This window comes from Orcinus orca, chromosome 8 (assembly GCF_937001465.1).
Source record: "Orcinus orca chromosome 8, mOrcOrc1.1, whole genome shotgun sequence".
Classification (NCBI taxonomy): domain Eukaryota; kingdom Metazoa; phylum Chordata; class Mammalia; order Artiodactyla; family Delphinidae; genus Orcinus; species Orcinus orca.
The window spans coordinates 63,094,808-63,118,266 of NC_064566.1; the positions used below are offsets into that span (position 1 = coordinate 63,094,808).

At 39.2% G+C, this 23,459-nt stretch overlaps 1 protein-coding gene across 2 annotated transcripts in view; it reads left to right on the plus strand.

Moving 5' to 3' along the window:
- The first annotated feature begins 13,414 nt into the window (after nucleotides 1–13,414).
- The window catches only part of CCDC81 (coiled-coil domain containing 81), a 38,157-nt gene continuing 28,112 nt past the window's right edge, over nucleotides 13,415–23,459 (plus strand). Inside the window, exons 1-4 of one of the 2 annotated variants that reach the window (XM_049713453.1) lie at nucleotides 13,415–13,594; nucleotides 14,445–14,630; nucleotides 20,939–21,000; nucleotides 22,401–22,557. In XM_049713453.1, the coding sequence (XP_049569410.1) occupies nucleotides 14,597–14,630; nucleotides 20,939–21,000; nucleotides 22,401–22,557 (253 nt within the window). In that variant the 5' untranslated portion in view covers nucleotides 13,415–13,594; nucleotides 14,445–14,596. The remainder of the gene's footprint in view (nucleotides 13,595–14,444; nucleotides 14,631–20,938; nucleotides 21,001–22,400; nucleotides 22,558–23,459) is intronic. The other variant, XM_012533772.3, reaches the window with a different exon arrangement.

Consider the following 23,459-nt stretch of genomic DNA (forward strand, 5'->3'; position numbering starts at 1 on the left):
ATTTATAGTATACATATTTAACCTGTCACAATCTATCTTCAAATGATAACATACCACTTCACGTATAGTATAAGAACCTTACAAGTGTATAATTCCATTTCCCCCTTCCAGCCTTTGTGCTATTGTTGACATACATTTTACTTTCATATATTTTATAAATCCTGAAATACATTGTTATAATTTTTGCTATAGACAGTCAATTTCCTTTCTAAAAGAAGTATCAGTCTGTTAAATTATGTAGAAAACTAAAAGTGAAATCTCAAACTGTTGTTACAATAGTACTATGTTGTATAATTACCCATGTATTTACCTTTACTGAGATCTTTATTTCTTCATATGGCTTTGAGTTACTTCAAATGTCCTTTCATTTCAATTTGCAAGATGCATTTTAGCATTTCTTGCAGGGCAGGCCTAAAGGTAATAAACTTCCTCAGCTTTTGTTTATCTGGGAATATCTTGATTTCACCCTCATTTTTTTTTTTTCCTGCACTGCACAGCTTGTGGGATCTCAGTTCTACAACCAGTGATTGAACCCGGGCCCTTGACAATGAAAGCACGAGTCCTAACCACTAGACCACTGGGGAATTTCCTCTCCCTCACTTTTGAAGGACTATTTTGTCAGTTAAAGGATTCTTGGTTGATTGTTTTTTTGTTTGTTTTTTCTTTCTTTTAGCAGTTTGAATATACTGACCCACTGCCTTTTGGCCTCCAAAGTTTCTGTTGAAAACTCTTAATTTTATTGAGAATCCCCTGTATGTGATGTGTCACTTCTCTCTTGTTGCTTTCAAGATTCTATCTTTGTCTTTGTTTTTCAAAAGTTTGATTACATTGTGTCTCAGCGTGGGTCTCTTCCAGTTCATCCAACTTGGAGTTTGTTGAGTTTCTTGGATGCTTATATTCATGTCTTTCATCAAATTTGGGACGTTCTCAGCCATTATTTCTTTAAATATTCTCTCTGCCCCTTTCTCTCTCTCTTCTCCTCCTGGGACTTCCAAAATGCATATGATGATCTGCTTGAAGATGTCCCACAAGGCTGTTAGGTTCTGTTTACTTTTCTTCAATCTTATTTTCTTTCTGTTACTCAGACTCAATAATTTCCATTGTCCTATCTTCAACTTCACCGATTCTTTCTTCTGCCTGTTTAAATCTACCTTTGAATCACCATAGTGAATTTTTCATTTTAGTTATTTTACTTTTCAGCTCCAGAATTTTTTTGGTTTCTTTATAGCTTTTCTATCTCTTTATTGATATTTCCATTTTGTTCATACACTGTTTTCTAGACTTCCTCTATGTCTTTATTTAGTTCTTTGGGCATCTTTAAGACAGTTAATTTAAAGTCTTTGTCTAGTATATCTCCCATAACATCTTTTCAGGGACAGTTTCTGTTGATTTATTTTTCCCTTTCAATGGGCCATACTTTCCTGTGTCTTTGTATGCCTTGTGATTTTGTTGTTGTTGGAAATTGGATACTGAATCTAATAAAGTGGTAACTCTGGAAATCAGATTCTCCTCTTTTATCAGAGTTTGCTGTTTTTTGTTTTTGTGAATTGTTTTTGTTTTTTTTCTTGTAGGCTGTTTCTGTGCCAAGAATCAGTCTGAAGAGAAAACTTAAGATTTTCTATGGTCTTTTCTGAGTGTTTGCTTTTCCCTGAGCATGTGTAGTGACTTACTGATTTCCCCCATATATGCAGTTGCCTTTGAATGTCCTAGTCTTTAATGCATGGCTCCCAAAAGGGGAAGAAGTGAAAAATGAAGCAGGGGAACAGGGTGCTGGCCCTTAAATCTCGTGGAAGTCACTTCACCTGGAGGGAGAGGGGCTTGTAACAGTGGGGTGGAGGAGGTGTAACAATGATTGGTTGCCTCTTTGTCATCACCTTTGTGATCAGAAGCAGCAATCAGTGGTCAGAGAACAGAGCACTGATTTTTGGAGGACAGGTTCCTTTTTGCCCACCCTGACTGCTGCAGGAACACAGGTGCCTTCTATGGGATGGGGGTGGGGTATAGATAGCAGCTACTGTGCTAAGAGCTGAAATTGACCAAAATTAACTGCATTTTACCCTCCAAACCTTCACCTGGTAGATGCAAGCACTTAATAGACTCCAGATTTCCAAAACAGAGATAGATTCTGAGATAGATTCTGCATTGTCTAAGTGAGGAGACAGATTTCTGGTGCTTCCTACTCCACCATCTTCCCAGAATTCTCTCCAGCTGATTGCCTTTTAAAGAGATTTAAATAATAAGAAAAAAGTCTTTATGTTTACCCATGTAGTTACCATTTCTGTGCTCTTCATTCCTTTGTACAAATTCAGGTTTCTATCTGGTATTATTTTCCGTCTATTTGAAGGACTTCCTTTAATATTTCTTGTGGTGCAGGTTTTCTAGTGAGGATTCTTTTAACTTATCTATCTCTGAAAAAAGTCTTTATAGTTACTTAATTTTTGAAAGTTATTTTTGATGGGTAAAATATTTTAGGTTGACAGATTTTGGTTTTAGCATTTTAAAGACATTGCTTTAACTTCCATTGTCTTCTAACTTACATTGTTTCCAACAAGAAATTTACTGTCATACTTATCATTATTTGTTGTGAGTAAGTAGTCTTTTCTCTTTGGCGGCTTTTAAGTTTTCTCTTTGTCATTGGTTTTAAGTAATTTGAATATGATATACCCCAGTGTAAATTTCTTTGTTTCTTGTGCTTGATGTTCACTGAGCTTCTTGGATCTGTGGGTATATCATCTTCATTAAATTTGGAAAAAAACTGCTAATTATTTCTTAAAATATTTTTTTATGTCCCTACCTTTCTTCTCATTCATGGACTCCCATTATATTTTTCTGTTTGAGGTTGTCCTACAGCTCACTGGTACTCTGTTCACTTTTTTTTCCAGCTTTTTTCTCTCTGTACTTCATTATGGATTTTTTTTTTTTTTTTTTGGCTATGTTTTCAAATTCACCAATCTTTCTTCTGCCACTAATCCCATCCAATATATTTTTCATCTCATGCATTGTAATTTTTATCTCTAGAAGTTTACATTGAGTCTTGTTTTTAATCACCAATGTCACTACTTAACATGTTCTATCTTCTTGAACATATAAAATATTAAAAAAAATAACTGGTTCAATGTCCTTGTCTACTAATTCTACTATTTTTGTCACTGCTGGGTCAGTTTCAGTTATGTGATTTTTGGCCTCATTATGGATAATATCAATATTTTCCTGCTTCCTTGCATGCCTGATAATTTTTTACTGGATGTTAAGCATTGTAAATTTTACCTTGTTTGGTGCTTGAGACTTCTGTATTCCTACAAATACTGAGTTTTGTTCTGGGAGGCAGTTAAGTTATTTTGAAACAGGTTGACTCTTTGGGGTCTTCCTTTTGAGCTTTTTTGGGCAGAACCAGAGCAGCATTTAGTCCAGGGTTAATTTTCCCCAGTATTGAGGCAAGACTCTTACTACTCTACCCAGTGCCCCAGGAATGATGAAGTTTTCTACTGTGACTGTTGGGAACAGGTACTTTTCCTGGGCCTGTGTGATCTGTGGACACTGTTCCCTCTGATCCTTTTGGTTGGTTCTTTTCCTGGCCTCGGGGAGTTTTCTCACATGCATTCGCTAATCACTACTCAACTGAATACTTCAGGGGATCCTCTAAAGATCTCTGTATCTCTCTCTTTTTGTGGCTCTCTCCCCTTTCTGCACTGTGGCTTGAAAACTTCCTGCAGGAGGTTAGCTGGGACTATAGTTGAATTTACCTGATCTATTTCCCATCTCTCAGGGATTCCTTTCTTGCCTGATGCCTTATTTTGATTTTCTTATCATATATTTTATTTCTACATGCTATAAAACTCAGATGATATAGCTATTAATTGTTTCCCTTAACAGTCAATAATCTTCTATTTTTTCCATTAATTTATCCTCCCTAGGGCTGTTCATTCCTTCTTGAACTTTCATGGGATAATTTTCCTTTAATCAGAAGTACATCCTCATTTTTTTCTCTTAGATTTTATCTGAGAAACTTTTGAAATTTTGTTTTTGATTTTGAAGGATATTTCCTAGGTATAGTATTCTAGTTTGGAAGTTTTTTCTTTCAGCACTTTAAAGCTACCACTCCATTGTTTTGTGCTTTGATGTTTTTGTTGTGAAATCAGTGGTGTTTCTTGCTATTGTCTTTTTTGACTGATGCTTTTAAGGTTGTCTTTTTAGCTTTAGTTTCATCAGGTGTGGTGTCTGTGTATTTATCCTTAACCTTGGAGCTGTGGTTAATGTCTTTCATCAGTTTGGTTATTTCTCAGCCATTGTTTCTTTTTTTAAAAAAAATTTTCTTTTATTTATTTATTTGGCTGTGTTGGGTGTTCATTCCTGCATGTGGGCTTTCTCTAGTTGCAGAGACCAGGGGCTACTCCTCAGTGCAGTGCATGGGCTTCTCATTGTGGTGGCTTCTCTTGTTGTGGAGCACAGGATCTAGGTGCACAGGTTTCAGTAGTTGTGGCACATGGGCTCAATAGTTGTGGCTCACAGGCTCCAGAGCGCAGGCTCAATAGTTACGGTGCATGGGCTTAGTTGCTCTGCGGCATGTGGGATCTTCCTGGACCAGGGCTCGAACCTATGTCCCCTGCATTGGCAGGCAGATTCTTAACAACTGTGCCACTAGGGAAGTCCCCATTGTTTCTTAAATAACTACATCTTTCTCATTCTCTCTTCCTAGAACTTATTTGCCTAACATTTCTCATACTATGTGAGGTTCTTTTTACCCATTTTCCTTTTTGAGGTTCAATTTGGATAATTTCTTCAAGTTCATTAATCCTGACATATGCTGTTTTGTTTTCTGTCTGCTGTTAAGATCCCCCAATGAGTTCTTTATTTTGAGTTTAGTTATGAATTATTTATATAAGCTTACTTATCCCAGAACTCTGGGCTACTTCTTATTAAAAAACCATCATTGAGATATATTTTATGTACAACAAACTATACCTATTTAAAGAGTATATTTTGATGAGTTTTGACAGTTGTATACTACTGTGAAAGTATTACTGTACTCAAGATACTGAATATCTTCATTACCACCAACCCAGAAGATTTCTCACGCCCATTTGCAATTCACCTCTGCTTCTGATCCTGGCCCCAGCCAGTTACTGAATTGCTTGATCCCTCTAAATTAGTTTGCATTTCTAGAATTTTATACAAATGGAGTCACACAGTAAGTACTCTTTGTATCTGGTTTCTGTCAATCAATGTGATGATTTTGAGGTTCATCAATGTTGTTGCCTATACCAGTAGTTCATTCCTTTCTGTTACTGAATAGTGTTACATTGTATGGATATACTACCTGTTGTTTATTTATTTACCATTTAATGAACATATGGGCCATTTCACAGTTTTAGCTATTGTGAATAAAGCTGCTGTGAATATTTATGTATAACAGTTTGTGTGAACATATGTTTTTATTTTTTCCTGTTGAATGCTTAGAACCAGAGTGGATTAGTCATATGGTAGATGTATATTTAACTTTGTAAGAAAGGGCCAGTTTTTCAAAGTACATTGAACCACATGACATTCTTACCTGCAGAATATAAGTTCTAATTACTCCATATCTTCATCAGCACTTGTGTTATCAGCCTTTTTAATTGTAGCCATTCTAATGTTGCAGTGGTATCTCATTGTGGTGTTAATATGTGTTTCCCTAATAACCAGTTATGTTGAGAGTCTTTTCATCTGCTTATTGGCCATTTGTATATCTACTTTTGTAAAATATATGTTCAAACATTTTGCCCATTTAAAAAATTGAGCTGTTGGGCTTCCCTGGTGGCGCACTGGTTGAGAGTCTGCCTGCCGATGCAGGGGACACGGGTTCGTGTCCCGGTCCGGGAGGATCCCACATGCCGCGGAGCGGCTGGGCGCGTGAGCCATGGCCGCTGAGCCTGTGCTCCGCAATGGGAGAGGCCGCAACAGTGAGAGGCCCACGTATCGCAAAAAAAAAATTGAGCTGTCTTCTTATTATTGAGTTTTAGGAATATTTAAAAAATATATATTTTGTATACCAGTTGTCAGATATTTGCATTGTGAATATTTTTTTCCTGTTATGTCTTTCCTTTTCATTTCATAATGGTATCTTTTGAAGAGCAAAAGTTTTTAATTTTAATAGAGTCCCATTTATGAAATTTTAAACTTTTATTATAATGCTTTTTGTGTTCTAAGAAATATTTGCTAAACCCCAAGATTGCAAGATTTTCTCTTACATTTTATTCTATAAGTTTTATAGTTTTTACTTTTAGATTTAGGTCTATGATCCATTTTCAGTTAATCTTTGTGTATTGTGTGAAGTGAGTTGGCTGACCAATTTATCACACAATGCCAAAATCAACTACATTTTGGTTCTTTTCAGAGTATGTTCATTTATCAGTAGTCTCCATTTAAAAAACAGTCAAGAAGTATTCTTTTGTCTATAGAAATTACGTTTTGTTTTGGTATGCAGAATGGTACAATATAATGGTAAAATTGGGTGAGTAACTGCAAGTTTAGTATTTTTGGAAGCCAAAATGTTTTTCTCATTTAACTTTTCCCATTGTTTCTTTAAGCATACTGGAATTTCCTCTGTTAGCATTTATCATCATTATTCCTATTTTATGAATGAAAAACTGAAGCTCTGAAGTATTAACATTTTTTTCAGTCATACAATTATTTATGTTAACATCAGGTATAAACTCAGGTCTTCAATTGCGAAATTTTTTATTTTAGCTTATGTGAAATGGAAAAAAAGGTGCAAAGTGTTTATAAGAATGACAGGTCAGATGAATATAGCATAAATATTAACTTAGTATTCATAAATAGATAATATTATATACATGGGTATCATTATCATATTTATTATTCATTGAGGTCACATCTATTAAACATGGGAGAGTCCTATTGTATGACTTTTATCCTGCAGATAGGCCAGGTAGAATGGTGACAGTGTGCTATCTATTACTTGAAATATTTTCTTTTTTTTTTTTTTTTTAATTTGCGGTACACGGGCCTCTCACTGCTGTGGCCTCTCCCGTTGCAGAGCACAGGCTCCGGACGCGCAGGCCCAGCAGCCATGGCTCACGGGCCCAGCCGCTCTGCGGCATGTGGGATTCTCCCGGACCGGGGCACGAACCCACATCCCCTGCATCGGCAGGCGGACTCTCAACCACTGCGCCACCAGGGAAGCCCGAAATATTTTCTTTTTAAATAGTCTGACTTGATGAATTTTCCTACATTTCTCCCTTGGGATATCATTCTATAGCTTAGTCTTATTCTCATTTGTCATATTATCTAATTTATCTTTGGTCAGTTGTGTTACATCTTTGCCATTTTGTCTGTCAAAAGTTTATAAATAGCAGTCACTCCCAATGACATTAATCATTCTGGGGCCAGCCTTCCCAAGACTAGCACTTATCCTTTTAGTTGTTTGGTAGCTTCCCCTCATCTCTCTCAGAAATTTCTCTGATTGCAGTTGACCCTTGAACAATGGGGAGAGGGTGAGGTGTGGAGTGCCAACACTCCCTGCAGTGGAAAATCCCCCTATAACTTTACAGTTGTCTCTCAGCCCCCACCTCCCCCACCCCGCCCCCATATCTGCTGTTCTGCATCTGTGGATTCAACTATCCCAGGATCTGTACTACTATAGGATATGTTTAGTGAAAAAAATCTGCATGCAAGTGGACCCGGGCAGTTCAAACTCGTGCTGTTTGAGGATCAACTGTTTAGTTGCCTTCTGACATATGGATTCTTTATGCCATGTAATGAAATACCAACTCCATTTTAATACAGTACTGAAGAATATAATAGTCTGTGTGAGTGATCAAGTCATCCTCTTATTCCAGAGCCTTCAGGAACCATCTACACCTTCCAAGTAAATCCCAAACCTCTTTACTAAGCATTCAGACCAATCATCTCAGAAGTAACCTCCCTCCCCTTGTACTCCTATTACATTGTCTTTATACCTCTAACATGAGAGTTAAACATAGCTTTACAATAGAGTTGCAGTGCATAAGCGCTTAATTTATGTGAATTCAAGTCTATGTAAAGCTGAAAGAGAATAATTTGATTTAAATATTTCATTTTTAGCCACCAGTCCTTTATCAGTTAGGGTTAAATCAAAGAAACAGAACCTCTATAACTGATAGAAAATATGGGATTTATCATGGGCATTAGCTCTTACAATTATGTAAGAGCTGGTTAAGCAGACTGTGTCTGGTGTTGGGCCTAAAGTCAGCAGGGCAGTAGTCAGGAAGGAAAGTGGTCATAAAATGGGATAGAGTAAGGAAAAATTGGAACTGGTGAGGACAAGCTGGAACCACAAGGACAAAGTGGAACCTGCATGTGTCTCTCATTGCATCCAACTTCAGTGATATGAATGACCTGTAAGATAACCTGGTACCTTTGGCCACACTGTTGAACATGCATCTAGTTGAGGATTCAGAAAAGCTGAAGGAGAGACCTGGTGGGAGCTGGATCGCTGCAGCACAGGCTGCTTGCCCATGCCAACATGGTGAGCCACCGTGATTAGTGCCTGGCCCTAAAGTGATTTTTCAGAGCAAAAAAAGTCTTCTGCTTTACTTCTGCCTTCCAAATCTCACGTAAATTTATCTTTTAACTAACCCTAACCTAGAGTCATACAGGGAAGGGGATTCTGAGAAATGCAGTTCCATCTTAGCTAACTTGACATACTACAAAGTCACCATAAACCCTTGAGTTAGCAAGGGGTTGAAGATATACAACTGGTAATTTTCTTTCTTTCTTTCTTTTGTTTTTTTAATGTATAAGGACATTCATTCTATTTTTTTAATGTAAATTTATTTATTTATTTTTATTTTTGGCTGTGTTGGGTCTTCATTGCTGCATGCGGGCTTTCTCTAGTTGTGGTGAGTGGGGGCTACTCTTCATTGTAGTGTGCGGGCTTCTCATTGTGGTGGCTTCTTTTGTTGCAAAGCATGGTCTCTAGGCATGCGGGCTTCAGTAGCTGTGGCATGTGGACTCATTAGTTGTGGTTTGCGGGCTCTAGAGTGCAGGCTCAGTAGTTATGGTGCACGGGCTTCATTGCTCCACGGCATGTGGGATCTTCCCAGACCAGGGCTCAAACCTGTGTCCTCTGCATTGGCAGGCAGATTCTTAACCACTGTGCCACCAGTGAAGTCCCACATCTGGTAATTTCCAACCTGTCTCAGTTCCCAAGTACCTCTCATAGTATAAGCATCTCACCATGCTGAGTTCAATTCTACTAGTTGGTTGAATTTTTCAAACAAGACTGCTTTCCTAATCCCCAGCCAACTGCTTCATTACATGCTCACCTGAAGAAAGTGATCTGATCCAATGCTGAAGAGAAAGACTGGCTGTATTGGGTTTATGAACCAAGAGGTGGTATATGGGTCTCCAACATGGTACTTTCCTAAAAAGGTATTTCTAGAGTAATCTTGCCCATATTCAATTTTCAATTTATTCTTTGTCTTTGGAACCAAATCCTGGTTTTAGAACCATCTTCAATAAATACTTATTAAATATGAATGAATTGTATATAAATTGTGAATGAATTGCAGTAGGGATTTTCTACTGCTGTATTTCTCTTAGCAAATAGCAAAGTGCTTGATACAAATTAGATATTCAATAGATATGGATTAAATTATTTATTGAAGATTTTTATTCTGGTGCTGTGTAATATAAAAACAAGAGTATGTATTTTTTTTTCAGTGAAAATAGTGTCTGTATTTACATTTTTAAAAATTGGGGTAAGACTTGCACTCAGTGAAATGCACATGTTTTAAGTGTACAATTCTGTAAGTTTTGGCAAAAATATACACCTGGAACCGACACCGCAGTCAAGATATGGCACATTTCCATCACTCCAGAAAGTTCTCTTATGTCACATTGCAGTGAATCCTTACCATTCATAACCAACTACTGCTCTGATTTCTATTACTGTAGAGTAGTTTGATCTGTCTTGAACTTCAAAAAAATGAAATGATATAGAATGTACTTTTTTGGGTCTGGCATCTTTCATTCAACATGTTTTTGAGATTCATCCATATTACTGTATGTGTCAGTGGATTCGTATTCCATTCTATTCCATTGCACAAATGGTTTTCCATTCTTCTGTTGATGAACATTTGGGGTTGTACTTAGTTTTTGGCTATTATGAATAAAGATGCTATGTACATTTGTGGACAAGTTTTGTGTGGACATAAATTTCTCTTGGGTAAATGTCTAAAAGTGGAGTTGCTGGGTCATGTGGTAAGTGTATGTTTAAATTCCTAAGAAACTGCTAATTTTCAGAGGTTGTTTCCTTTTTAACCTCCACAAGCAATGTATGTTGTTTTACATCCTTGCCAGCATTTGGTGTTGTCAGTTTTTTAAATTGTATTGTAAATGTTTTCTTTTTCAATAGGTTTCTAAGTTGCCCTGAATATGAGCCACTGAATATTGTGTATGCTTTGGGATGTGGATAAAAGCGACTGCTCATTCAGTGTGGGTTTTGCAAGGCAAGTTGGAGCTTGCAGAAAAGTATATGTACATTGAAGTACTTTGGAAAACTTTGGCCCAGTTTGTCTGTTTCAATGTTTACATGAATCTCTGCACTCTGCCTGTACCTTTCTCTCTCTGTCTCTCTTTCTTTGGTAAATTATGTCTAAAATATTATTAAAGTAATCCATGTTCTTGGTAAACAGTAAATAAAGGAGAAAAGTGAAAGGTTTTCTGAACTCTTGTACTTCTACACACAATTTCATGGTATCCAAAAATAACCATTGTTAATATTTTTTGTGTATCTTTTCTCAAATATTCTATGCATTTACTAATATATATATAAAAATGTATGTATAATTACATATATATGTGTTTTTGGAACAAATAGGATCATATTATAAATACTATTCTGCAACAGGTTTTTACTTAATAATCTTGAAACTTTTAAAATATCAGCACATAAATGTAATCTTTCTTTTAAGCAAACTCTTTTTTTTAAAAATTTTTTTTTATGTTTATTTATTTATTTTTGGCTGCTTTGGGTCTTGTTGCTGTGCACGCGGGCTTTCTCTAGTTGCGGAGAGCGGGGGCTACCCCTCGCTGCGGTATGCGGGCCTCTCACTGCGGTGGCCTCTCCCGCTGTGGAGCACGGGCTCCAGGCATGCAGGCTCCAGCAACTGTGGCACGCGGGCTCAGTAGTTGTGGCTTGCAGGCTCTAGAGCGCAGGCTCAATAGTTGCAGCACATGGGCTCAGTCGCTCCACGGCATGTGGGATCCCCCTGGACCAGGGATCGAATCCGTGTCCCTTGCATTGGCAGGTGGATTCTCAACCACTGTGCCACGAGGGCAGTCCCTTAAGCAAACTCTTAAAACTGTATTTCAAAGTACAGATTTATAATTTTACTAGTTGCCTATGCTGGTTATCTTAGGTTAATTCTAAGATTTAGCATTACAAACAATGTTGCATACACATTTTTTTTTAATGTATCATGCAGGTATATCCAAAGAGTGAATTATTAGCAGTGGAATTGCACAGTTTGCTCAAGCTTTATTTTCAGCTGAAGTGTATGTAGTTTCAGGATATGAACAGCTCATTGGAAGTTGCTAGTAAACACAGGGTCGTGTGTGTTTCCACAGCCTCTTTTGTCAAGAGACCTTTGACAAAAGGAAAAGATGACCTTGAAAGAAAGGTCTTTGTCTTTATCCTTTGTAGATCCTCCTTTGGCCATCTACAATTCACTAATAATTAGCAGTCATTCATAACCATCTTCTGAAACTGAAGACAGCTTTTCTAGAGACTAAAATTGTCATCACCATAATTCACTCAAAATCTAATCTATTATTCTAGGAAACTAATATATTTTTACAATTCCATTATTATCTTAAGATAGAACAATAATGCTGATATTGCCACTAAAAATAGCCGGCTGGGCAACTGTTCAGACAAATGTCACCAAAGAGTTTGCCCTTTGCTTGCTGCTGATCCATTTAGCAATCTTCTCTGCTTATTTCCCCAAAAGATTTGAGACATCTATGCTGCAAGGACAAGTGCTTCAAGACACAACACCATCAGGAGACTAAAGGACAAAAGGCAGATGGTAAAAAGGAGGGTGAGGGGAACTTATTTTTCTAAGAAATTAGCTTAAGAAAGGCCCAGAACTTAGTTCTGAGCTTCTTAGTAAACTAGGTAGAGAGAGAAAGAGGCTGAGTTATAGAGCTTGCCATTTTCTAGCACAGAGGTTCTCAGTTTTATGAGATAGAACAATTCTTCTTTTTATTAATTAAAAAAATTTTTTTAATTAATTTATTTAATTAATTTATTTTTGGCTGCATTGGGTTTTCGTTGCTGCGTGCAGGCTTTCTCTAGTTGGGGCTACTCTTCGCTGTGTTGGCCTGGCTTCTCATTGTTGTGGCTTCTCTTATTATGGAGCACGGGCTCTAGGTGCGCCGGCTCAGTACTTGTGGCTCATGGGCTCTAGAGCGCAGCTCAGTAGTTGTGGCGCACGGGCTTAGTTGCTCCGAGGCATGTGGGGTCTTCCTGGACCAAGGCTCGTACCTGTGTCCCTTGCATTGGCAGGCAGATTCTTAACCACCGTGCCACCAGGGAAGTTCGCTTTTTTTATAACAAATGCCTTCTTATTATCCTGAAATGAAGTTTATGGATAATATACCATATAATACAGCATACCATTTAAAATGAATATAAAGTCATAACTCTAGTATATCAGAGAAATTAAAGGTAAGTACTGTATAGTAAAATAATGCATATTTTAACACGTATATGTCCAGGCATGACTATGCTGGAAGGCAAACAAAGTTACCACATGCTTTATCTATAGGAAGAATCACTTTGAATGCAACAGCTACAAATGCAGCTTAGTTCAGGTGTGTTGGCTACTCAGCTACCACCAGCCTAACTGATGATGATGATATAATTTTCCTAACTGGTGAAGAATTCTTTTTAAATCCTGAAAAAGAGCGTAGTCTCCCCCCAATTTACTTGGATTTTAAATTCTTAGGAAATTAAGTGATATTGAAATTGAACAAAAATTTCTTTGTATTTACATGTAAAGTGGATTTTTTTCTAGGCTCATAAGCAGCCTTTTTATTTTTTTCCTTCTTACATGGAAGTCTGATGAGATATGAAAAATGGTGCAGAATGTGGAACAATTTTCACTGTGCAGGACTGCCCTGTGCATTGCAGGCTGCAGAGCATCTATGGTCTCTGCCAACACTACGTGCCGGAAGTTCTTCCCTCCCACCATTGGGACAACCACTTTAGAAATCCGTGTGGCATTATTTGTTAAAATCTGCATTTCTCATAACCCAGTCATCTACTCCTAGTTATATACATATCAGAAATGAGTACATATGTGCATCAAAAATTGTGTTCAAGAATGTCTGCAGCAACATTATTCCTAATGGCTCCAAATGGAAACAACTCACATCCCCTCAACAGAGGAATGGATAAATAGTGCCATAGTCACACAAAGGAATAACATGCAACATTGAAAATGAACAAATTGCTACTGCAGAAACCACGGAGAAATCTCACAACGTTTAGTGACAGAGCCACACACAGAAGAATACATACTGTATGATTCCAAAAGTTCAAACACAGGTAAAACTAATTTATAGTATTTGTTGGAATAATGCCTGGTGGGGGAATGAAGTGCGTCTCTGTGGTACTGATGGAGTTCTATTTCTTGATCTGGATGGGGTTTACATGGGTGTGTTTGCTTTGTGATACTTCATTATCAGCAGAGGAGAGAGTATGAAAACAATTCTACAGGATGAGATTGGTTAAGTGTAAAAGGAAGGGGGAAAAAATGACTGTAATGAAAAAAAAAGTCAACTCCCTCCCCAAACCTCCTGCCCTCCATTTCCTATGAGGGGAGCCTAGGAAAAATCAAACCCGAGAAACAAATTCCAGCTCACACTCAAACCCTCAAACAGACCCAGAGATTCAGAAGTCCATCACTTGGGGCAAAAGGTTTTCCCAGATTTTGTCCAAGGTGATTACAAAAGCGACCAAGTCTCTTCTCTGCTCAGGGTAAGAGGGTAAGGAAAAAACAAAGTTTAAAAACATTAAGTTACTTCCCAATCTCTTCCCGGGATCACCCGGGCCACCTGGGACCCGACCCGATCCACCTAAGGGGGCGGGGCCGAGGCCCTACTCTGACTCCCTGGCAACGGAGCAAGCCGTTGTCGCGTCCTAGCAACACGTTCCTCCCTCCCCTTGACTGGCCTGCCCTCCCTTGGTCCCCCTACCTAGCTCACCGCTCCGGCATACACTCTCACTTGGTGGTCCCGAGGGCTTGGATTTGCACTTTCTGATTCAAGCGCCAGACAGCTCTCTGAGTTCCTGTAGTGGGAGCCTTTCCGGGAGAGCCAGAGTGGGAGAGGGACGGCGAGAAAAAAAAGTTTAAGAAAGAAAGTAAAATCAAGATTTGGTCATTTTTATTTTTAAGACACATCCAAATTTCCCAGGAGAGTGGGAAAATCACGTTTGTGTAAACTCCATATAAAGAAGGAAGAAAAGAGACACTTTGAAGACCCAGCCGACTGGGGACTGGAGATTTTGGACACCGTCGTCCCTTCCCTGCAGGACCTAGGCAGGCACATGATGCACACGCTGCCCTCGCTGAGCAAGGAGGGTAAGCGACATGGGGCAGGGGGCCCTGGGAATGAACCTTTACCTGCTTGGGGGTCAAGGCGGAGACCTTCTTCCCTATCCCTTGTCTCTGGCAGGACTTGAGTGGCCGTGTGGCCTTGGCAGCCTCACGCTGGACGTCCAAATACACTTTCTTTATTGACTTCTTTAATGAGAGAAAGGGGCCAGCTGAGGGTTTTTATAAATTTATTTATTTTACTTTTGGCTGCCTTGGGTCTTCGTTGCTGACAGCGGGCTTTCTTTAGTTGTGGTGAGTGGGGCTACTCTTCCTTGCCGTGCATGGGCTTCTCATTGCAGTGGCTTCTTTTCTTGCGGAGCACAGGCTCTAGGTGCACAGGCTTCAGTAGTTGTGGCTGGCAGGCTCTAGAGCGCAGGCTCAGTAGTTGTGGTGCACGGGCTTAGTTACTCTGTGGCATGTGGGATCTTCTGGGACCAGGGCTCAAACCGGTGTCCCCTGCATTGGCAGGCAGATTCTTAACCACTGCACCACCAGGGAAGCCCCAGCTGAGGGTCTTTGATTAAACAAGATAATGTATACACAGGGCTTAGCTCACGGACTAGCACAGAGTAAGTGCTCAATAAACGTTAGCTAAAACAACCACCCCAAAGGGCTCCTTCTCAGAATTCATGCAAAGACAAGGCTACTTTTGTTGCCAGTGGTATCTTGGGGTTGTGTTAAGAAAGTGAGATAAAAGAAAAAAACAAAAAAAACTGGGTGTTTGGAAGAAGACCCGACATCTTCTCATAGAAAACTTACTAGGCTTGGTTAAAAACATAGTTTCTTAAAAAAGTGACCCTAAAGTGACACTGAGATCTGTCTGCAAGCAACAGGAGCCCTTGGGAAGAAAGGTGCTCCAGAAATGCAAGCTATTATTGCTATTAAGTCATTGTAACTTAGGGATGATGCCTAGGCTTTAACCAAACGATCTTAGGAGACAAAATAAATAGGAGTACATGCCTCTTCTTTCTCTTTCCCCTTCATCACTCCTATTTTTCCTGTTAATTCTAAAAGAAGTGTTTAAAATAATGGCTTTATGGATTTTTAAATATTTTCCATATTTGTAAATTTATATATAATTTCTTCAGTTCAAGTATTTTGAGAACTTACTATGTGCTGGGCACTAGAGGACTGATGTTGAGCAAAACCTTGGAATTTACAATCTAATGGAGAAGATACACATTAACCAAGTAGTCACAGAAATAAGTATAAATTTACATTTAGTCAGTGCTACTAAGGAGGTGCATGGTACAATGAGAACTTTAAATGAGGGTGAGGATGGAGGTGTGTGTCAAGATTTGCTGAAGAAGGGAAGATTTGAGCTGAGATGTGAAGAATGAGTTGGAATTGTTATGAAACCAACTTGGGTCTATTTGCCCAATGTGCAGCAAAGTCAATCTACTGACACCAGGTTGTGGTGAAGGAAAGTATAGCCTTTATTGCAGGGCCAAGCAAGGAGAATGGGAAGCTCATGCTCAAAAGAACCAAATTCCTCGTTGGCTTTCAGGGAAGGGTTTTTAAAGACAGTGTGAGGGAGAGGGTTGCAGGGTGCATGCTCAGCTCGTGTATGATTCTATGCTTCATTGATGTTGAGGTAACAGGGTGATGTTTCGGGAATATCAGTCACCAACCTTCTAATTCCAACCTGTCTGGGATCTACATGCTTGTGGTCTGCATGCAGTTAACTTCCTCCACCTGGTGGGGCTTTTAGTATCTGCAAAACAACTCAAGGATATGGCTCAGGACATTATCTTTAGCCCTTGAAGAGGAACTGAAAGTTCTTGACTTTGCTTTGTGGCTAAACTCTTTTTTTTTTTTAAATTTATTTATTTTTGACTGCATTGGGTCTTCGTTGCAGTGCGCGGACTTCTCATTGTTGTGGCTTCTCTTGTTGCGGAGCACGGGCTCTAGGCACGCGGGCTTCAGTAGTTGTGGCTTGTGGGCTCTAGAGCACAGGCTCAGTAGTTGTGGCGCACGGACTTAGTTGCTCCGTGGCATGTGGGATCTTCCTGGACCAGGGCTCGAACCCATGTCCCCTGCATTGGCAGGCGGATTCTTAACCACTGCGCCACCAGGGAAGCCCTATGGCTAAACTCTTATTATTTTGTCTTGCTTGACTGTTCTCCTTCGTTTTTGCATTTTCTCACTTCTCTGATTAAATTTGCTCTTTGGAACTCGGGGAAGGCCTAGGAGGCTAAAGCTTTCCTACAAGCAATAGGCAGGGGACACAGAGGGTGGGGGCTTTGTCGCTGGGAAGGCCCCACAGCGTCCTGCTAGGTTTCAGAATTTAGTAGGTGAAATGGATCAGTTGAATAGGGAGTGGAGGGGAGGGGAGAGTGTTCTTGGCAGAGAGAATAGCAAGAGCAAAAGCTCTGGAGGGAGGGAGCATGGTGTGATTGAGGAGCTGAAAGAAGGTCAACATGCTCTGTAGCGCTATAGCTGCACTAGGGAATGTGTTCGTAAAGGAGGCTGGAGGGAAATGGAGGGGTCAGGTTAGGCATGGCCTCATAAGTCACGTTAAGGATGTTGGCTTTTATGTTCAGCCTGAGGGAAAGCTGTTAAGTGTTTTGAGTGGAGCTAAAGGAGGAGCTGAATGACATGGTCAAATTTGCATTTTGAGAAGACTGGTCTAGTGGCAATGTGGAGAATGAATTGGAGGGTCAAGAATGCCTATAACAGTAACCTAAGTGGGAATGAGTCATCTGAATTCACTCTTGGTTTGAATTGGTAACAGTAAAAATGGAGAGAAGTGGGCAGACTGAAAGGCTATTTGGAGAAAAACTCTACAAATTATAGTGATGGCCTGGATATAGAGGTGACAGAGAAGGGGAGTTTCAAGGATGCCTTCTGAGTCCCCAGCTTATGTAACTGAGTAAATGATGGGACCATTTGTTGAGATTGAAACACTGGGAAAAGGACAACATTTAAGGGAAGGAAAAATACAAGTTAAAGTGCCTTTGTGAGATATCCAAGAAGGCATTTGGGTACACAGGTCTGCAACCTCAAAAGACCAGAGGGCGTCGGGACTTCTAAGTAAACATTTGGGGTCATCTGCATATTGGTGGTCATTGAAGCCCTGGGCATAGATGTGACTGCTTAGGCAGAAAGTATAGAGTGAAAAGGGAAGGCGGCTTGGGGTTGTGTCTTGAGAAACTCCAACATTTAACATCTCCTGGGTTGAGGAAGGTAAGCTTGCAAAGGAGACTGAGAAGAAATACCTAGAGAGGTAAGAAGAAAATCCAGGAGAGAGTAGTGTCTCACAAAAGCCAAAAGGACAGGGGCTTAAAGGAGGAGGGAGTGGTCAGAGAGGTGAACAATTAAACAAGTCCGTTGAATTTATTGACAAGGAGACCATTGGTGATTTCAGCAAGACCTTTATTGATTGAATGACAGAAGCAAAAGTCAAATGACTATTTACTTAACTTTCACAAATGACCCACTGTAAAGGAGATGAAGATAAACTCCCAGTATCAGCAAAACACACAAATTAATTTTTCATCATCGTGTGTGTTAAGGCCTGCTGCTTTCATATGTTTCACCAAAGTTTAATATTATGTAGTTATAGTACTTAGAGGGTACCATCATCATTTTACAGATGTGAACTGGTTGAAACTATTGAAGACTATATAGCCAGCAATCCATGAAGGCAGGAAGGCTGTAGGTCTTCAGACACAACGCACACTGGTGTTTCCACTGTACTGTGCTCTGGGAATACGTTTCCTTGTCCAAATCACTCTGTAATAATTTGCTGTGTTTGTATATCAGTATTTTAATTTTAGAAGATGTTTTATAAAGTCAGGGGGCTTGTCTTTTCATATTAATATCTATTTCAAGTATATATTATTCTATAATTTACATAATGGGCACTTGGCCCTTTTTTTATAATGATTATATATAAGGTACAGTATTCCTGCTTGGAATACACTTGGCATTGTGTTTAAAAATATGGTTTTGAATGCACAAAATGTTTAGAATTTGAAGTCAGATGAAGGTTGAATTGAATATAGAAGGTATGTTCAGGGATTATTTCTTGTGATTCTTGGTATTTCAGTATTTGATTAAAATAAATAATAACCTCAGCTTTCCTAAAAAGCATATTCTTTAATTTGCTTTTTAGGCTGGATTAAAATTATTTTTCTTTTGAGATTTAGTGATACCTTTTCTGACACTTTGGGATATAGAAAACATCAAAGTTAGAAATCACAGTCTGTAAGATTTCCAAATCTATTCCATTTGAATTGCAGGAGTCTAAAACTTTCTAAAGGAAATCTTGTACATGTTTTCCTTTTCCTTCAGTGAAAAATATCAGATTTCAGTTTAGAATAATAACTCTGCTCTTATATGACTTTGCCTATTAGATTTTATAGAGTAAAAGGACACAGGGGACTTGAATGTATCATTCAAATGAGGAAAGACAGTCTTCAAATTTCTAATTAAGCTCAGTCAAGTCTTTGCACTCGGGTTTGGTTGCAAGCTATCTCGTTTCTCCTGGCCCTAATTAAATCATTTCCTTTGGTTAGATTGTTTTCCTGAAATTTGAGCTTCATATCATGAGTCTAGGTGAAAGGCTTCACAGTTTTGCTTTGAAAAGTCTCCATGTACGTCTGGATATTGGGATTCTGTATCATTAGTGAATTAATAATATTTTTAGTCATGATGAAAATTTGAACTCAGAAAACAGTTGGGACTGTTTGAAATCCCTTCTTAGTTCTTAGCAGCCAGCAGTAGAATCCTTTTGTCTGCGGGGGAGAGGAGCAGTGGGAAATGCAGTAGGATGGGATGGAATAGAAGAAATACCTGATTATCGTAAACTGTATATCCGTGGTTTGGAGTGAAGGGCAGAATCTTGGCATTTGGCTCACTGTAGCATGCAGCCCTAGTTTTCTTGGTGACTGAGTAAGTTTCCATCACCCAACTTGTTCCTAGATGCTCATAAGAGTCACTGCTACTTCTTGTTGCCTAACCTGCTCTTTCTCTGGCATATTAAAAATATTTATAACCCTGATATACTGGATTAAAAGACTGCAATTTTCTGCTGTAGGTAGTGGTTTGAACCATTAGGGAAAACAGTTATACCAATAAATCCAGCAGTTTCTAAAATGGGGAAAGAATTGGTGTTTGTCCCCAACTGCATCTATGACCTGAGGTGGCAACCTGGTAAATGCCACTGTTCTTGATCCTTTATTTTGAGAATTAAAACATAACACTCTTTTCATTTGTCAAGAGTTCATCAGTGAAACGTATCTGTAATAAACTCCTGACTAGGTTTGGAATGGAAATGTCAATACAGACATAGTTTTCTATATTTATGAATATTAGTTATAACTAGAGTATACCTTCATATCATACATTAACACTTGAGTTATTGGCAACTACTTATTTTTCTACCACAGTTTTTTGGGAACACAGCTCAGAACAAGAAAATAAGCCTAGAAGGCCTCCCTTTGACCATTCAAAAGCAGAAAGTGCAAAGTACTAGTAGCAGAAAGAAGCAACAGCTGGAGGCCAACAGTGACAAATGAGAGTGAAAAGCAGAGTCAAGAATTTAGCCAAAATAGAAGTACAGAAACAGTTAGTGTACAGACAACAGCCTTTCATGCCTTAGTGGCCCCTGGCCATCTTCCTGTGTTATAGAATGGTACAAGAATGAATGTTCATGTTAATCAGATACTAGAGTAGACCCTTAGAGGTTTGTTGAATGGGTCATTAATAAAAGGCTATATTATACTTGGTTAACTCTATTTATAGAATAAAGGGAAAGGAGTGACAGATTTCCCTTTATTCTAGGAAGATTTTCTTCAGAAATTTCTTCTTCTTCCCCTCCCCCTCCTCCCTTCCTCCCTTTCCCCCATCCTCTTCCTCCGCCTCCTTCACATTTTGGGAACTTAAAGGGGTAGCTTTACTTACCAGGAAAATTAACTTTGGAGAATGACCTTATTTTCTGTTAATTCTAAATTAACTAGAAATTACTGTTATTGTATTCTGCATTTACATTTTTTATTTTATTTATTTATTTTTTTGCGGTACGCGGGCCTCTCACTGTTGTGGCCTCTCCCGTTGCGGAGCACAGGCTCCGGACGCGCAGGCTCAGCGGCCATGGCTCACGGGCCCAGCCGCTCCGCGGCATGTGGGATCTTCCCGGACCGGGGCACGAACCCGTGTCCCCTGCATCGGCAGGCGGACTCTCAACCACTGCACCAACAGGGAAGCCCCCTACATTTTAATTTATTAACACTAAGATACTATTACAGGGGTGCTCTCATAAATTATTTTTTGTTTCCTTTGAATTTCAGAAGTCTCTACTATTTGGGGGAATGTGTCAGAATTTGTGGAACGGCAGCTATCCCTACACAAGGTAGGATTTATACTTTAATTTTACTGTAGGAGGTCAAAGAACCTTTCCTCCTTTGTCTCATGTAGTTTTGCTGGGAGAAGGATAGCAGACTTTAGAGCCACTCAGTTTAACTTGCAGTTTTGGGATTTTATGATGCTCACACTTAGGACTTGTGGGTAGTAGATTTAACAAACATGGATTTCACCCTTAGGTAATGAATTTGAAAGTTCTGCTCCCTTGGTGATAGGAAGTGTATCGCTGGTCAGCCCGGGTGCATGTAGACGAAGTAGGTGAATTCTGTTCATCTGTGATCTGATAGTTCCTGGCGTGGCTATAGAAGGATATGATGCTTTTTGTTTTGCCTCTTTGCAGGGGATGGATTTTAATTGAAATATAAGAAGGCAGTCAGGAACTGAACTCAACTTGCCAAAAGTGAGAAACTTTGCCCAGGGCTGGGCTATTTCCTCCCATCAAGTCTTAAGTTTGGATACCAAAGAACTGATCGGAGATTTGGGGAGTTTGGAGGGAGCTGGAATGTTGTGAAAGTTTTATACCCTGCTCAGAGGTCCCAATATGACAGCTCTTGAGCTGAATTCATCCTTGAAACCTATTTTATTTGGTCTGATAATTTGAATTAGTCCTGAGCACTTAAAATTGGAAGAGTTTATACAAAGTTTTGTATTTATTTTCTCAAAAAATCAGCAGATTAACGATACCAGTTTTCCTTCCCTACATGTGACACTTGGCTGGAGCTGACAAGGGGCTTTCCCCTTTAGATGAGCCATGCGCTCCTTAGCCATCACATTCTCTGGCTTGATACCTTCACTCCGTTGCATTCTTTCTTTGCTCCTGTAGGCATTTGAGTTTGTAACCCTTGATGTATGATATTTCCAGGGAGACAGAGACCCAGTGTGAGAGCCAGGAGTGTTTGCTTCTACCCTCAGCCAAGATCACCACACTGCAGCATGTGTCTTGGATGTTTTGTGTTGTCTGATTTTAAGTGAGGGACATAAAACCTAAAAGAATGAGAAAGCAGAGATTCTCATGACCCCTTAAATCCCCCTCTGATGGCAAGGGATTAAAATTTAAAATGTCACACAATTTAGGACAAGAGTAATCTTAGATATAGATTAAAAGCAGCTATGGCATCCATACAAGTTTTCTTAGTCCTCATAGCCTTTGAATGATATGGAGATGAAGGATCAGAAACGCATCGTGGATTGATATATTTTATACTTATTTGAAAACTTAGAGTCATAAAATACTAAAGCTATAAGGAATCATAAAGATCATTGAATTTTAAGGCTCACGCCTTAAAATTTTCTTCATGTTTTTTGGGATAACAATGCTAAGGATTATTTTTCTTTACATTTACAGTGAATTCTCTTTGTTGTTTTTTTTCCCCTTCTTTGTCTGCTCAGGGAGTTCAGATTCCAGGACTTGGAACTTTCACTTTCACGAGACAAAAACTGGAGGTGGGAAACAACAAGTTTATTCTAATTCAGAGGCCCATATTTATCATGGTGGAGAAGTTAGTACAGACCCATGGACTCAAACAAAACAAAGTACATACTCCTGGTAAATATATTTCATTTTTAAGACTTTCCCAGAAGGTGACCAGCCTGGGGATAAAAATGAAAGGGCAAAGCTTGCCCAGTTGCTGCTTTATTGGTTTCTGATGTGAGGAGCTCTCTTTTCACGTGGTACATTTGGCAGAGTGAGCGGCCAAGGTAGGAAATTATATACAGTCTTCCTGTGGGCCATTTTAAACCTCAGTAGCTTAAAATCTGATGTGACATCAAGGCAGATTTATATAAAAGCGACATCACCAAGTCATACAGATTTTTATTCATATTTCAGATCCTAAGAAATTAAAAGTGGTTATAAAGAAGAGAAAGTTAGTTAGGGTCACAGGTTGGAAGAATCGCAGTTAATATCAGCTAGGAAAAGATTACTGTGTTTCTATTGTATATAATCTAAATTATTAAAATTTAAAAGTTATTAGAAGCTTAATAATTCCGTAAAGACTTAATACCGTATATACCTCTCACACCCTAAAATCTTCCTTCTTTCTTCCCTTCCTTGTTCCCTCCCTCCCTCCCTCCTTCCCTTCCCTCCTTCCTTCCTTCCTCCCTCCCTCCCTTCCCTCCTTCCTTCCTTCCTTCCTTCCTTCCTTCCTTCCACAAATATTTACTGAGGGCCAGCTATGTGTCAGGCCTTGTTCCAGGTGCTAGAGACATAGTGGGAGACATGATGCCTGCCACAGGACGCTTGAATTCCAGCTTTAATGTGTGGCTTTGTGACACCTGCCCTGGTTACTTAGAGGCCTTTGGGGGCTTCCTTCCTAATTTCTGGTTGTATTCCTTTTGATCTTCCTTATCATGCCCTTGTGCATCAGACTCATATATGGATGAAGAGAGATCGTCTATCCCCAATGCCAACAGGTGAAAAGGCTGAAACTTTCCTTTATGTTAACAACC